Here is a 15,130-nt window from a genome sequence, read left to right as displayed (position 1 = left end):
TTTGGTCCCTCTCTAAATTGAGCAAAATTTACTCAGCAGCAGAGTTAAAGTTAGTGAGACATTGATGGGGTTAATTAAGTGATGATTGAGCACTGATGATGAATACCTGCTGTTAATAAGCAGAAACAAGAGAAGCAGCAGCAGCTTCACTCATTGGTTACCTGATTGACTTTATTTCTGTCAGATGTTTACAAAAGTCCATATAAGATTTATTGAGAATTAATCGTTTTACTTATTTACATTTTACAAAAAAATAAATTTTCGCCTGATGTCACCATCATGGAGAAAAGTGGTTGATTTACTTGCACTTGATTTCTAAAGTTAATTTTCTTTACTTGTAATGACAAGTATAAAGAGAGCTCATGCAATCAAATTGATTAATTCTGTGTGGATTCTTACTCTTGATAAGAATAACTGTACAATAAACTATATTTAGATGATGGAAACAAAATTCAGTGTTTTTCAAGAGAATCAGAGAGTCAGGTGTGGTGTTACATTAAAATATATTGAGCATCTGAATCTCTTTAGAGACACAGACATCAATAATCAGCGTATCTATATCAACAGTGGTTAGAGATTTTATTTTATTTTTTGGCTGCAGTGCATGTTAAGACAATCATACGAGATTTATTCCCAGCATGCACTGTAGGGAAATTTTGAATTTTTGAATAGTAAATTTTGATCAATTTAGAGAGGGACCAAATGTTCTCTGAACTGAGTAAACACACACACACACACACACACACACACACACACATATATATATATATATATATATATATATATATATATATATATATATATATATATATATATATATATTTTTTTTTTTTTTTTTTCAAAAAGATACAATAAAAATTAATGTGTAGTTTATTACCATAGACAGTTATGCAATATTGGATGCATTTAAAAAAATGTGAAATGTGTATATGGCATGTCTTCAGTGGCGTAGCGCAAAATACGGGGGCCCGAATAGAAAATTAATGAATATAAAAGTAGGTCTGTAGTGACAGTGTTCACACCTCTTCACCCTCTCGGCTTTACCATCAGGTGTCACTGTTTGAGTGGCCTTTTCCACCTTTCTCCTAGACCAGTGGTGTCAAACTCAATTCTTGGAGGGCCGAAGCCCTGCACAGTTTAGTTCCAACCCTGCTCCAACACACTTACCTGTAGGTTTCAAACAAGCCTGAAGGACTCAATTAGTTTGATCAGGTGTGTTTAATTAGGGTTGGAACTAAACTGTGCAGAGCTGCGGCCCTTTTGGAACTGAGTTTGACACCTGTGTCCTAGACGGAAGAGATATGCTGTTCCATGTTACAAAGAAGTTAGCACTAATAATAACACGTACCCCCACACATAACATATTTAAGTTTGGCTTTATATTTGTTTATTAACTGATAAGAACAATTGTAATAACTGAACTATTGCTTAACATATGTGGACACACAGACCCCAAACATAACATATGGTAAGCAAAATTAACAGAACATGATAAAGGTTTATGTGTCTTTGAAAGCATACATTAAATATACATCAGTGTGATGAAGGTTTGGGTGCTCTGTTGTTTATTTCAAATAAGAGCACATAGCCTAATGCTTTACTTTTATTAACTCCGATCATTATGTTATATTTGGCCTGAAAATATTATTTTTTCATCTCTTTTCTGCGTCTTTCTCCAAATAGGCGGAGCGGAGATTCCCACGCGCCCCTCCCCCGCTTTTCCACCACTCTGCCAAAAAAGTGAAACCAAATCCGAGCAGCAGGTCACAGAGCCCAGTTATTTTAAAACCACTACGACAGGACCATGGACGTACGTGGAACAGGCGGTTTATAGAAACAGCCGTCGACTCCACAGAAACAGAAACAATGAGGGAGCGGCACGGTACTCGTTTAACGTGTGTTGTTGTTCGGCCGCTCGTGCGTCTCCAATGTCTCTTCCCGTAGTCCTGCCTGGGTCTTGTTGTCGTTTATCGGGGGCTGCTTTGGCCCATCAGCTCGCAGACGCACCTTACAGAACTCGCAGCCGTTGTGTATCTGCTCTTCCGTCCCGTATGTCTGGACATCAGACCCGACTCATTCCGGCGGTGCTGCCCGCTCGCCCTCTGCTCTCCCTCGGCTTGCTGCAGTTGGTTCTCGGCTGCTCCATGGTGGCGCTCTCTTTCGGGGCTCTGTCCCTTAGCAACTCGCCCCCTATTAGAAACTCCTGTCCGTTTTGGGCCGGATCTTCTGTGAGTATTAAATTACTGGCCATGAAGTGCTAATGCATTTATTTTATAGCATGAAGATTCACAGAATTATATTTTCTGCAGCCATATTTCGACAGTCTTTTTATTGATCTATTAAAAATCAACAGACGTTAAAGAAGAGTTTTATTTTGTGCTTATGTTTTGCTCTGAAAGAGAAACGTGGTGTTCTTTTTAAAATCTTTTTTTTTTCTTTCTACATTTTATTTATTTATTTATTTATTTATTTATTTATTTATTTATTTATTTATTTATTTATTTTTGTAAATCAATTTGTCACAAGAACGAGAGGTATTAGATCTTATAGTTTTCTGTAAGAGACAAATATAAAAATATATACTTTAACATGAAATTAAATGTTTTCAGAGTTATTCTAAAAGATTTACATATAATTTAAAGTCATTCACAAAATGGGAAAAGTTTGGTTTACATTGAACCTACTTTTTCTTATGTATATGGTATTTTCCTAATAACAAACAAATAAAAATATGTTGTCCTTTACAGTTCAAGTTCTCATTATCAGATTAAAACAATTTTCTATCTTATACTCCATTTTTTTGTTAATAAACAATTCCAAATCTTTCCAACATTTTATTGAGTAAATACAAAAAAAATCTATTTTCTTGAACACAAAATTCAGACATATATGAAATATTAATTTTGAATGTTTCCAAAACGTGTTTAGCAGAATAAATTCTATGAAGTATTTCGCAAGATATGTATGCAATACATATTTGTAAATTTTCAAGCTTGAACCGAAGAAAAATTGAAAGCCAAAAATATTTTACTGAAAGAAGACACAACAGAGCATTCTTTATAACCTTATTAATACACTGTTGTTTTAAAACAACATTTTCAATGAAAATGTTTTTACAAGGATGCTAATCCCTTCTGAAATAGTTTTTTTTTTTTTTTTTTTTTTTTAAAGCAAAACTACACCGTTTGGAATTGGGTCCAAAACAATAGGGAATTTATTCGGTTTTACTGGTAATTTAATTTTTTTATGAAATTCAGTATAAGAAAACAAATATCCATGAGGATTAATTAAATACCTCACTAAAAATACCATTATTAAACAAATTCTGATAAAATAAAGATTTGTTTTACCAATTTTCATGATAGTAGGGCTTTTCTTTGAAAACTAGCCAATTTACCTGGAATTTTGTCAACAGAAAGATTACATTTCAGCAAAAAGTCTATGCCACAGAGAGTATTAAATATATATTTAGAAAACTCATTTAAATAATTTTCTCTATTCTTCATAAACTCAATCAACCATTTCATTATAAAAAGTGCCATTAAGAGTATTATCATCTAAAACCTCCAGTCCGCCTTGTTCCTTAGGATTACAAATTACCTCGTTTTTTTTTTTTTTTTAATGTGGTTCATTTTTCAAAAAAAAAGTTATAAAGAATCTTATTCAGATCTTTGATAGCATTGGGAGGCATGTCTAACGATAATGATGTACAGATCTAGATAGTCTTTCTGCCTTTGATAACAATACTCTCTCAAATATTAAGATGCCCCTTAATCACCACATATAAAATTTATTTTTAATTTTCTTAATAATTGGCTCAAAATTTTATTGACTTTTTATCTTTTCATTTTTACAAATGATTACAGCCAAATATGTTAATTTATGTTTAACAGGAATATTTTTCATATATTTCATAAGGAGCATTCTTTAAGGGGAAACAATAGATTTATCTAGGTTCATTCTAAGGCCTGAAACGTTAGTACATTCCTCAATATATTTAATAAAATGTTTTTTTTTATTGCTGTATCATCTGCAAATTGACTAAGTTTATATTGTAATCCTAAAGCAATGATACCATTAAATGAACTTATTTTAATATGCAGTGCTAAAACTTGAGTAACTAATAGAAATAAAAAAGGTGAGAGAGGGCAACCTTGTCTAATGCCACAAATAATGTATATCAAATCTTTGTGAGATACCATGCGCAAGTTTGACAGATCTATTACACCCACTATACAATGTTCTAACTGCTTTCAAAAACAAATCTCCAAAACCTCAAAAAAGAATTTGATAACTTTGAAAATAAAACTATGAATCACTGTATTAAAAGCTTTATAAAAGCCAATTAATAAAATAAAACTTTTATCCTCGATAAAGTGATTGCAATCAATCATATCTAAAACCAGCCTGATATTATTTCTTATATGACAGTCTTGCATGAACACAGACTGTTCTAATTAAATTATTTCACCTTATCACTGCTTCAGTCTTCTGACAAAAATAATTGCAAACAACTTAGTCACATTATCAGACTAATAGGCCACCAATTTTCAATAAATAATTTGTCTTTGTTAGGTTTGGGAAGGGTATAATTCCTTGTCTTAAATAAACAGGCAATTCACCTTTTGTATAGATAAAATACTTTTGTATAGTAAAATGGATGAAAGTTCTTTGGGAAAAGTCTTATAAAATTTAATATCTCTTCAATATCTATTTCTTTATCACAATTATTCTGAAAGGTCTGGTCTATTTTTTGGTATCCCTCACCAAGTAATTTAACAAAGTATCAATGTTTAAAGAAGCTGATGTAGAAGAATACAAATTACTCAAAAACTGAGCAACGTATTTTGAAATAGTTAAGGAATTATATACTAATTTGTTATTAATCATTAATTTTGAGACAGAGGCAAAATCAACATTTCTTTTTTCATGGCCAAAAAGCTTTAGTATTGTTTTCCGTTTTTCTAACCATTTAAGTCTAGTTCTAAAAAAGCTCCTAGTGCTTTATCCTTATAAATGTTATCTAATTCTATCTGTAATAAATCTAATCCTTATGACTCACTATCAGTCAAAGCTTCCCTTTTTTCATTGATTCATTGATTCATTGATTCATTGATTGATTGATTGATTCATTCATTCATTCATTTTCTTTTTGGCTTGGTAACCTTTATTGATTTGTGGTCGCCACAGCTGAATGAGAATGCAAACTCCACACAGAAATGCAAGCTGTCCCAGCCAAGGCTCGGACCAGCTACTTTTTGATAATTCATAAAACACAAGTCAATAGTAGTCAACCACCTCAGCAAACAATCTTGAGTGCCTTCACAAAAGTTTGGAAATGAAGTGTTTAGTCATAAATAATGTTCAGTTTCTTGCACAGATAATTTTATTTTATGAGACATCAATGTGTCATCAGGCGCTATGGCCTTAAATATAGTTTTGCCACTCTGTAGTGGTTTACTGATCCTTGCTTGTCAAATAAGAAAGACATACAAAATGTGCAGGGTGGGAGTCCTGAGGACCAGCATTGGGAACACCTGGGGCCTCATGTACGAAGACTTGCGTGGAAATCTTACTGAAACATTGCGTATGCACAAAGCTGTAAATGTGCGTACGCAGAAAAAAATTCAGATGTATGAAACACTGCGTACGCCGAATCTCACGCATATTCTTTTGTACATCCGAATGAACGTGAAACTGAGCGCAACATGCACAAGCACAAAACCCCTTCCTGCCTCCTCCCCCATATGAATATGCTAATGACTATGCTAATGGAAAAACCCAACGAAAAAGCAATGGCAAAAGCAAGCAAAAAGAGAAACTTTGAACAGAATGTGAATTGGAGGTGCTGCTTTCAGAGGTAGACCGGAGAAAAGCGGTGTTATTTGCAAGTTTGTTCTCCGGAATTAACAAAAGAAAAAAAAATAGAGTGGGAGAGTTTAGCTGATGCGGTTAACACAGTTGGGTCTGAACATCGCACTGAGTGCATTAAAAAAGAAATAGTGTGGTTTATATCTGTAAAATGTTGCGGCACTCTTAGCAGTCTCAGTGGTGCACCTTGTAAGATGCATGTGATTATGTAATGACATGTTTGAGCACTCGGTTCGAATCCAGCATCTGATGAATTCTTTCTTCTTTTTTTCCCCCGCTACATATCAGATTTTGCCCACTATTTATCACGAGAAAGTAGGAATCATCAATAAGTTTGTGCATCATATTTTATTTGCACATTTATTGAATAAAAATGTTTCTGATTCACTCATGCAAATTCATCTTCAGATAGTGTCTTTATAGCAATGTGCGTGCAATAGATAGCTCAGGTTACATTGGGAAAACAGGCGACCGCTGCAAATTGTGCTTTAATGTTTAGCTGGTTAACTGTATGGTATGGAAACCTTATATACCTACTAGATTAACCCGTCTCATACAGCTGCCATTGCAAGGCTCAGACACTTTGTAGAGAGGAATTTAACACAACTGCCTCTACGAGTCGCCAATGGAAATAAAACAGACACGCACAAAAAATGTGCATACGCCTGCCAGAAAGCTGCCGTGAAGCTGCGCACATTCCCACGTTCAGTTCATTGTTAGTAAATCCAAACGTGAGCGATTCTGAGCGGGAAACCTGGCGTACGCAAAGTTTTTGTGCGTACGCAGCGTTCATACATGAGGCCCCTGCTCTGTAGTGAAATGCTGCTTGTTTCTCAATCCCAAGAAAGCAGAAAAGGATTTGCATTCTAATGGAGAGCAGTCTTGTTAAGTTGCCTACCTTGTGTAGTTAACTCAGGAAGACTACAAGAACATGACATACCAGGGGCCTCATGTACGAAGACTTGCGTGGAAATCTTACTAAAACATTGCGTATGCACAAAGCTGTAAAGAAAAGCGGTGTTATTTGCAAGTTTGTTCTCCGGAATTAACAACAAAAGAAAAAAATAGAGTGGGAGAGTTTAGCTGATGCGGTTAACACAGTTGGGTCTGAACATCGCACTGAGTGCATTAAAAAAAAGAAATAGTGTGGTTTATATCTGTAAAATGTTGCAGGACACATAACAGTCTCAGTGGCGTTACTCGTAAAACGCATGTGATCATGAATTGATACATTCGAGCATGAGCTCGGCTCGAATCCAGCGTCTGATGAACTCTTTCTTGTTTTTTCCCCCGCTACATATCAGATTTTGCCAACTATTTATCACGAGAAAGACAAGTAGGAATCATTAATAAGTTCATATCAATAAGCATCATATTTTATTTGCACATTTATTGAATGGAAATGTTTCTGATTCACGCATGCAAATTCATCTTCAGATAGTGTCTTTATAGCAATGTGCGTGCGGTAGATCGCTCGCTCAGATTACATTGGGAAAACAGGCGACTGCTGCAAATTATGCTTTAATGTTTAGCTGGTCAAATGTATGGTATGGAAACCTTATATACCTGCTGAACCCGTCTCATACAGCTGCCATTGCAAGGCTCAGACACTTTGTAGAGAGCAATTTAACACAACTGCCTCTACGAGTCGCCAATGGAAATAAAACAGACACGCACAAAAAATGTGCGTACGCCTGCCAGAAAGCTGCCGTGAAGCTGCGCACATTCCCACGTTCAGTTCATTGTTAGTAAATCCAAACATGAGCGATTCTGAGCGTGAAACCTGGCGGACGCAAAGTTTTTGTGCGTACGCAGCGTTGATACAGGAGGCCCCTGATGCGTTGCTCCGCTTCATACTTGACTTTTACTCCAACAGGTTCTCAAAAAAAAAAAAAAAAAAAAAATTAAAATTAAAATATATATATATATGTATATATATATAAAAAAAAAAAAAATATATATATATATATATAAGTGTATATGCATATATGTAAATGTATGTATGTATGTATTTTTACGTAGCTTTCATTCTTTCGATCTTGAGTTTTGGAAATTACATGAGAACACAAGGACGCAAGACTGCTTAGCACATTAAGAAACATTCATTCATTTTCTTTTCGGCTTAGTCCCTTTCTTTAATCTGGGGTCACCACAGCAGAATGTACCGCCAATTTATCCAGCATATGTTTTTCACAGCAGATGCCCTTCCAGCTACACATTAAGAAACAGCCACTGTAAACAAAAGTATATGGTGTATATACTTCAAAGTATACGGTATAACTAATGCACCATATTATGCATTTCACCCACCAAAAAATATTTTGGCATGAACAACGACTAGTTATTAAAATGCAATGCATATTTGTACTCTTAAATTGAAAAAAAAAAAAATAATAAAAATAGTAATAATAATAAATCAAACTTTGAAAAATATAGCAAGGCCTATAATGTCTGAAAAAGCTAAATACAAGAATCATCAGATGCAACACTGGCACATAGCATTCATCGTTATTGACAGGAAGTGTCAGGGTTAAAGAAAATGCAAGTATAGACAATGGTATTTGAATGTGGCTTTTGCAAACACTTCACACAGAGATATGAACCACTAAAACAGGATTAAATGGAATAGCCATTTTCATAGTGCACAGAATCAGATGGGTTACATTGGGTTCATTATCAGTTAATCTATTTGCTTCTTTGCTGAACAGACTGTTTGTTTTCTGCAGGTCATTCTATCTGGGATTATAGGACTAACCACATGGAAACGGCCGATGCTTCTGCTGGTATGTGTGTTGATACTTACTGATTGTAGTTGTGTTCCTTTATATCCCATGAGATGCATTTCTTTTTATTTTAGTGGCAATGTGTTTATAACACAAAATTAATCCTGTATTTTTCTGAACATGTGTTTTCAATAATTTTCTACATGCTTGTGTCCCTATGTTAAAGAGGCAGTTGCTGGTCCGTTAAAGAACTCCTATTTTGCCCCTTTTACAAGATGTAAGATAAGCCTTTGGTGAATGTGTTTGTAAAGTTTTAGCTCAAAACTATGCATCATTGCATTAATTTAGTTCCAAATTAAAAACAATCTATGTATGGCAGAAGAGTTATATTCTTTGGTTTTTATTTATGAAATTTCCTTCAAAACTCTTGTAACTAGGGTGTAAGAGACATTAAAACCTCTTGCTTCATGACCACTGGCTGAAACAAAGTGATGCAAATGCTATGAGCACAGTCTCAACAACGGTGCCTTTGTCTTTGGGTGATACTTTCAAGTTGGTTAGGGCAGGTGAAACCTCAGGATCTATAACCCTAAGACGCTTAAACAAGATTTTCAGCTACAGTAAAACTAGTCATGCATGTTTTCTATACACAGACCCTCCTAAAACATAATAAAGACACAACAGCTCTGACTCAAATCAGAGGATTTGCGACATTTGCAAAAATTTGCATGAATTTGCAAGGGAGCATCAAACATGGGACATTAAAAAGTGGAAGAATTTTTTTTTTTTTGATAAACGCTACTGGCATGACAAAGAGATTCCGCAGGAGATGTTTTCCACACGGCACAGTGGTGGAGGCTTCATTATGATCTGTGGGGCTGTTGGTAAAATTGAGCTTCAGGTTGTTCAGGGGCGTCAAACATGTATGTAGACATGTTGCAGCTAGGGCAAGGCAGTGGCGCAGTAGGTATTGCTGTCGTCTCACAGCAAGAAGGTCGCTGGTTCGAACCTTGGCTCAGTTGGTGTTTCTGTGTGGAGTTTGCATGTTCTCCCTGCCTTCGCGTGGGTTTCCTCCGGGTTTCCCCACAGTCCAAAGACATGTGGTACAGGTGAATTGGGTAGGCTAAATTGTCCGTAGTGTGTGTGTGAATGTGTGTGTATGTTTCCCAGAGCAGCATCCGCTGCGTAAAATAACTTGCTGGATAAGATGACGGTTCATTCTGCTGTGGTGAACCCGGATTAATAAAGGGACTAAGCCGACAAGAAAATGAATGAATGAATGGGCATCCCTCTTGACTGAGAGCTCTTGTCTGTGCAGTAATGACTGAATCTTTCTACACAAGAAGACAACGCTTCAATTCACAATGCCGCCTGACAAAACACTTCTTCCAGAAGAATAACGTTGCTCTTTTAGAGCATCCTGCATGCTCACCTGATTTAAATCCCATTGAGGACATTTGGGGATGGATGGCAAGGGAAGTTTACAAAAATGGTTCCAGATCCAGACCGTGGGTGCCCTTCATAAAGCCATCTTAACCACATGGCGCAGCGTTACCCCCAGCCTCCTGGAAACACTTGTATCAAGCATGCCAAAACCAGTGTTTGAAGTGATCAACAAGAATGGAGGTGTTACTCACAACTGAGTAATTTTTAACAATTTTACTTCTATTGTCGTGTTTTTTGGTCTCTGGTCCTATACTTTTGATCTGCTGATTCGAGCCTGTTTGAGTTTAAATGCTTTTTCAATAAATTGCCTATTCTCTGTTTTTTGCTTTTGTCTTCTTTGGGTATTTTAAAGCAGTACTTTACAATCGGATTATGATCTACCCATGCAAAATGTGAATAACTGTAATGTTGCGCTTGGTCTTAAGATTTTATTCTGCAATGTATATATATATATTTACTGAAAGTGTCTTTGGTGAGCTCAATTTGCTTGACTGCGAAAACAAAATCTGGAACCTCTAACTATTAACTTTTAGCACAGTGTTGCTAATTCAAGGTTTAAACACTAATATTATGTTTCTTGTGCACAGGTAAATCTGTTTGTGTTGCTGTCAGTGGTGTGTATCCTACTAAACCTGGCCGGATTCATCCTCTGCTGTCAGGGGGTTCAGCTGGTCTCCAGTACCATCAACTGTCAGCTGGTGAGGAATCTGCCGTTCTATTTATATATATATATATATATATATATATATATATATATATATATATATATATRTGTGTGTGTGTGTGTGTGTGTGTGTGTGTGTGTGTGTGTGTGTGTGTGTGTGTGTGTGTGTGTGTGTGTGTGTGTGTGTGTGTGTGTGTGTTTGTGTGTGTTAAAAAAAAACTCTGAAAAATCACATGTACATAAGTATTCAGAGCCTTTGCTCAATAAATTGTTGCAGTTACAGCCTCGTCTTTTTGAATATGATGCCACAAGCTTGGCACACCTGTCTTTGGATATTTTTGCACATTCCTCTATGCAGCACATTTCAAGCTCTATCAGGTTGGATGGGAAGTGGCGGTATACAGCCATTTTCAGATCTCTTTAGTGATGTTCAATAGGGTTTAGGTCTGGGCTCTGGCTGGGCCATTCAAGGACATTCACAGAGTTGTTGTGAAGCCACTCCATTGATATTTTGGCAGTGTGCTTTGGGCTGGAAGATGAACCATCTCCCCAGTCTGAGGTCAAGAGCACTCTGAAGCAGGTTTTCATTCAGAATGTCTTTGTTCATTGCTGCATTAATTTTTCCCTCTATCCTGACTAGCCTTCCAGTTTCTGCTGCTGAAAAACATCTCCAATTGTGAGGAAATAAATTAAGTTAATCCATTTTGGAATAAGGCTGTAACAAAAAAAATGTGGAAAAAGTGAAGCGCTATGAATACTTTCCAGATGCACTGTAACTGAACTTCTGTAAGGGCATGTTGGGCAATTTCCTTGATGTCATGCCTAACTCCTGAGTGCTGGCAAATAGTGGTTTACAGTATGAAGGCTGTAGTTTATGTAAAGTTCCATAAACAATATTTATTATAGACATGGTATTCTAACTAAATTACTTAAGAATATGAACATGCACACAATCATAACATGCATTCTCATACTACTTCTCCTTCTCATTTAGAAGCACACATAAGTTAGGTATTTCAAGATTCAGTTCAGTAAGAGATTCAACTGCTACTGGTGTGGCCAGTCTGTTGGAGTTCTAAAAAAGTGATACTTTGGAATTATTTTTTAAATGTAACTATTAATTGTGTCTGATCTCCCTCTGTTTGTTACATCAGTGACTTCGTATCTTTGTGTTGTTATTGCATATTGTACCTGAAAACTTTAATTTTATAATAATTCATACTTTCTGTTGTCGGCTTTGTCCCTTTATTAATCTGGGGTCGCCACAGCAGAATGAACCGCCAACTTATCCAGCACGTTTTAACGCAGCGGATGCCCTTCCAGCTGCAACCCATCTCTGGGAAACATCCACACACACACATACATACACACACACACACACACACACACACACACACACACACACACACACACACACACACACACACCAGCTGCAACCCATCTCTTGGAAACATCCAAACACACACACAATTTAGCCTACCCAATTCACCTTTACCGCATGTCTTTGGACTGTGGGGGAAACCGGAGCACCCGGAGGAAACCCACGCGAAGGCAGGGAGAACATGCAAACTCCACACAGAAACCAGAAGCCAACTGAGCCAAGGTTCGAACCAGCGACCCAGCGACCTTCTTGCTGTGAGGCGACAGCACTACCTACTGCGCCAGTGCTCCGCCCATTTAATACTAAAGTATTAATAGATATTGTCATGAGATAACACAGAGATATTAATGTAATACATGTGTTTGTGTGTTTCAGAGTGAGCAGGGCGATCTCTGTTACTGTTGTTCAGAGACTCCAAGTGCTCAGTGCCAAGAGGAGAAGCTGATAAAGATCTACGCAGGTCATGCATGTGGCACAATGAGAATCCTGCTCAAAGTATGTGCAAATTAATTTTGACAATAAATAAATGAATATAAAACATATATAGTTGTATAAGCAAAGAAACACAGATGAGAACTAATAACACCATAAAATTCAATATTTCTGAAAATTTGATTACATAAGCTCAATGCAATAAAGTATTTTTAGTATAACCATAAAAAGTATGAGCATGCACAGCACTCAATACTTAGTTGGGGCTCCTTTTGCCTGAAATACTGCAGTAATGCAGCGTGGCATGAAGTCATTCAGTCTGTGGCACTGCTCAGGTGTTTTGAGAGCCATGTTTCTATGATAGTGGCCTTCAGCTCTTATGAATTGTTGGATTTGGCATATCACATTTTTCTCTTCACAATAGCACATACTGTAGATTTTCTATAGAGTTAAGGTCAGGTGAGTATAGACAGGGGTAATTAAGAACAGGGATATCATGGTGCTTAAACCAGATTATGGTAGTTTTGGCACTGTGTGCAGGTGCCAAGTCCTGTTGGAAAATTAAAAGCGCCATAAAGTTTGTTAGCAACAGGAAGCATGAAGTGCCTGGTATAACATGATAGTGTTATAATGTTTTGGGGGGTGTTTTTCAGCCAGTGGACCAGGGAACCTTATCATAGTAAATGGCACCTTAAAAAATGCTTCAAAACTGTCAACAACAGCGTCATTCCTATGCTGATGAATTGGACCATGGGCACCAGTTGACATTTCAGTACAGTTATGACCCCAAACACACAGCAAAAGTGATGAACAAATGGTTGGCAGACAAAAACATTACCATTTTGCAGTGGACCAGCCAGTTTCCTGATGTAAATTGAATTGAGAATTTGTAGAGTGCTAATTATCACCTCAGTTACAAATTATGGGCTTTATTCTGTGTTAAATGCTACTAATGTACTGTAAGTTGAAATAGCCTATTATATTATTATTATTGCCATACTACTGAAATAAGTAGCATATAGTTTATCTCAGATCTTGGGTTCTAAAATAAAAAGTTTGAACCATGACCAACAACATCAGTCACTCAGTAGCATATTGGTAATTTCAAAGAGGTTTAATATTTATTAATTAGATTATAATCTTTACTATTTTATTGGAAGTGCAGTGGCTGGTATTTAAATGAATGGCTAGTATTTAAATGTTTCTGCCTTGTCGTGTTTGGTGCAGAATCTTGACACGTCAGTATAACCATCTGCGAAGGCAATGCACAGATTTTTTTTGTTTTAGAATTTATATTATGTGGTTTACTCCGTCTTAAAAGTTACTAATGTGAGTCTGAACACCATGTTTTTGAGACATTTGTTGCATGTTGAAAATTAATTCAGCAATTGATTTGAATTGAAAGCAGCAAAACGTTGTTTATCTCGGTCCTCAGAAAAAAAGAAACAGTTGGAAAATGAAAGTCAGTAACTCAGTGCAAACAAGCAATATCAGTACTCAGCCTATGTACTGTACTTTTAATAATGTTAAATTGCTTTAATATGTATTCATGAGATTATAACCCTTATCATTTTTGTTGAGATTGTAGTAGCTGTTATTAAAATGACTATAGTAAAACAAGGCTGTAGTATTTGTTTCTGTTGTGTTGTGTTGCATTTTTTTTGCAAACAGTCAAATTGCTTGCAGCTGAAAACTTGTGCCTATAGAAACTGTCCCTATTTAATATTGGCTGCACACTATAATGGTGGTACATGTCTTCATCCCCAGGCAACTATTTAAAGCCTTAGTACTCTAGTCCTGTTATATCTGGACTCTGAAAAGCACTACTGCCATATATATCCATCATCTCTAGATAAACTCTCGTCAATCCACTCAGTGTTACCCTGCTCATAAATCATTGAATCAGGTATTAAAATATTTTAAAGACTTACACCTGGATTTTAGTGATAATTCTTGATGTTTTTGTGTCTTTAACCATTCACTGGCCACTAAACCATGCCCCCTCTTTGGAGGTAACAAAACCTGAAAAAACTATGCATTGTAGTTAAAACACGATTGTGTATTAATTTTTTTTACATTTTTGATTCTATTTCAATTAAGCCTAATCACCTCTAATAGGTTTTCTCTCTTTCAGAAAGTGCTCTTTGCATTGTGTGCATTGAATGCTTTGGCAACAGCTGTGTGTCTGGTTGCTGCTGCACTCAGGTATATGCAGATCTTCTCAACCAGACGGCCATGCATGGTGAGGCAAACCATATTTTTAAAAGGTTTTAATTCTTGCTTGGTGTGTGAAATAGATTGACAACACTGTTTAGGGATAGTGTGAGCTGTTCAGAAGTGTTTGATGACCGTCTGTTGTCTGTGTGAGTTCTAATATTGATGTGATGATGATGATAATGATTTGGCAGGAAGAGGCCAGGCCTGTTCCAGAGGAAGTGGAGGAGCAGACTCATCTTCCAGACCCTGACGAATTTGTTGCTCCTGCACCCCCTCCTTCATACTTCTCTACCTTTTACTCTTATACTCCTCGCCTGGCTCGCAGGTAAAACATTTGAACCTCATTTTATTACTATACAGCCTACTGTTACAATTGTGCTGTCACTTAAATTGCCA

General features: G+C 36.4%; 1 protein-coding gene across 2 annotated transcripts in view; it reads left to right on the top strand.

Moving 5' to 3' along the window:
• Positions 1–1,726: 1,726 nt before the first annotated feature.
• The window catches only part of fam189a2 (family with sequence similarity 189 member A2), a 34,779-nt gene continuing 21,375 nt past the window's right edge, over positions 1,727–15,130 (top strand). For both annotated transcript variants that reach the window (XM_009301814.5, XM_009301813.5), the window contains exons 1-6: positions 1,727–2,228; positions 8,598–8,654; positions 10,628–10,738; positions 12,461–12,580; positions 14,652–14,759; positions 14,926–15,059. In XM_009301814.5, coding sequence (XP_009300089.2) covers positions 1,929–2,228; positions 8,598–8,654; positions 10,628–10,738; positions 12,461–12,580; positions 14,652–14,759; positions 14,926–15,059 — 830 coding nt within the window. In that variant the 5' untranslated portion in view covers positions 1,727–1,928. The remainder of the gene's footprint in view (positions 2,229–8,597; positions 8,655–10,627; positions 10,739–12,460; positions 12,581–14,651; positions 14,760–14,925; positions 15,060–15,130) is intronic.

Source organism: Danio rerio, chromosome 5, assembly GCF_049306965.1.
Source record: "Danio rerio strain Tuebingen ecotype United States chromosome 5, GRCz12tu, whole genome shotgun sequence".
Taxonomy (NCBI): domain Eukaryota; kingdom Metazoa; phylum Chordata; class Actinopteri; order Cypriniformes; family Danionidae; genus Danio; species Danio rerio.
Note: the sequence above shows the minus strand (reverse complement) of the source record. Positions and strands in the feature narration are given on the sequence as shown.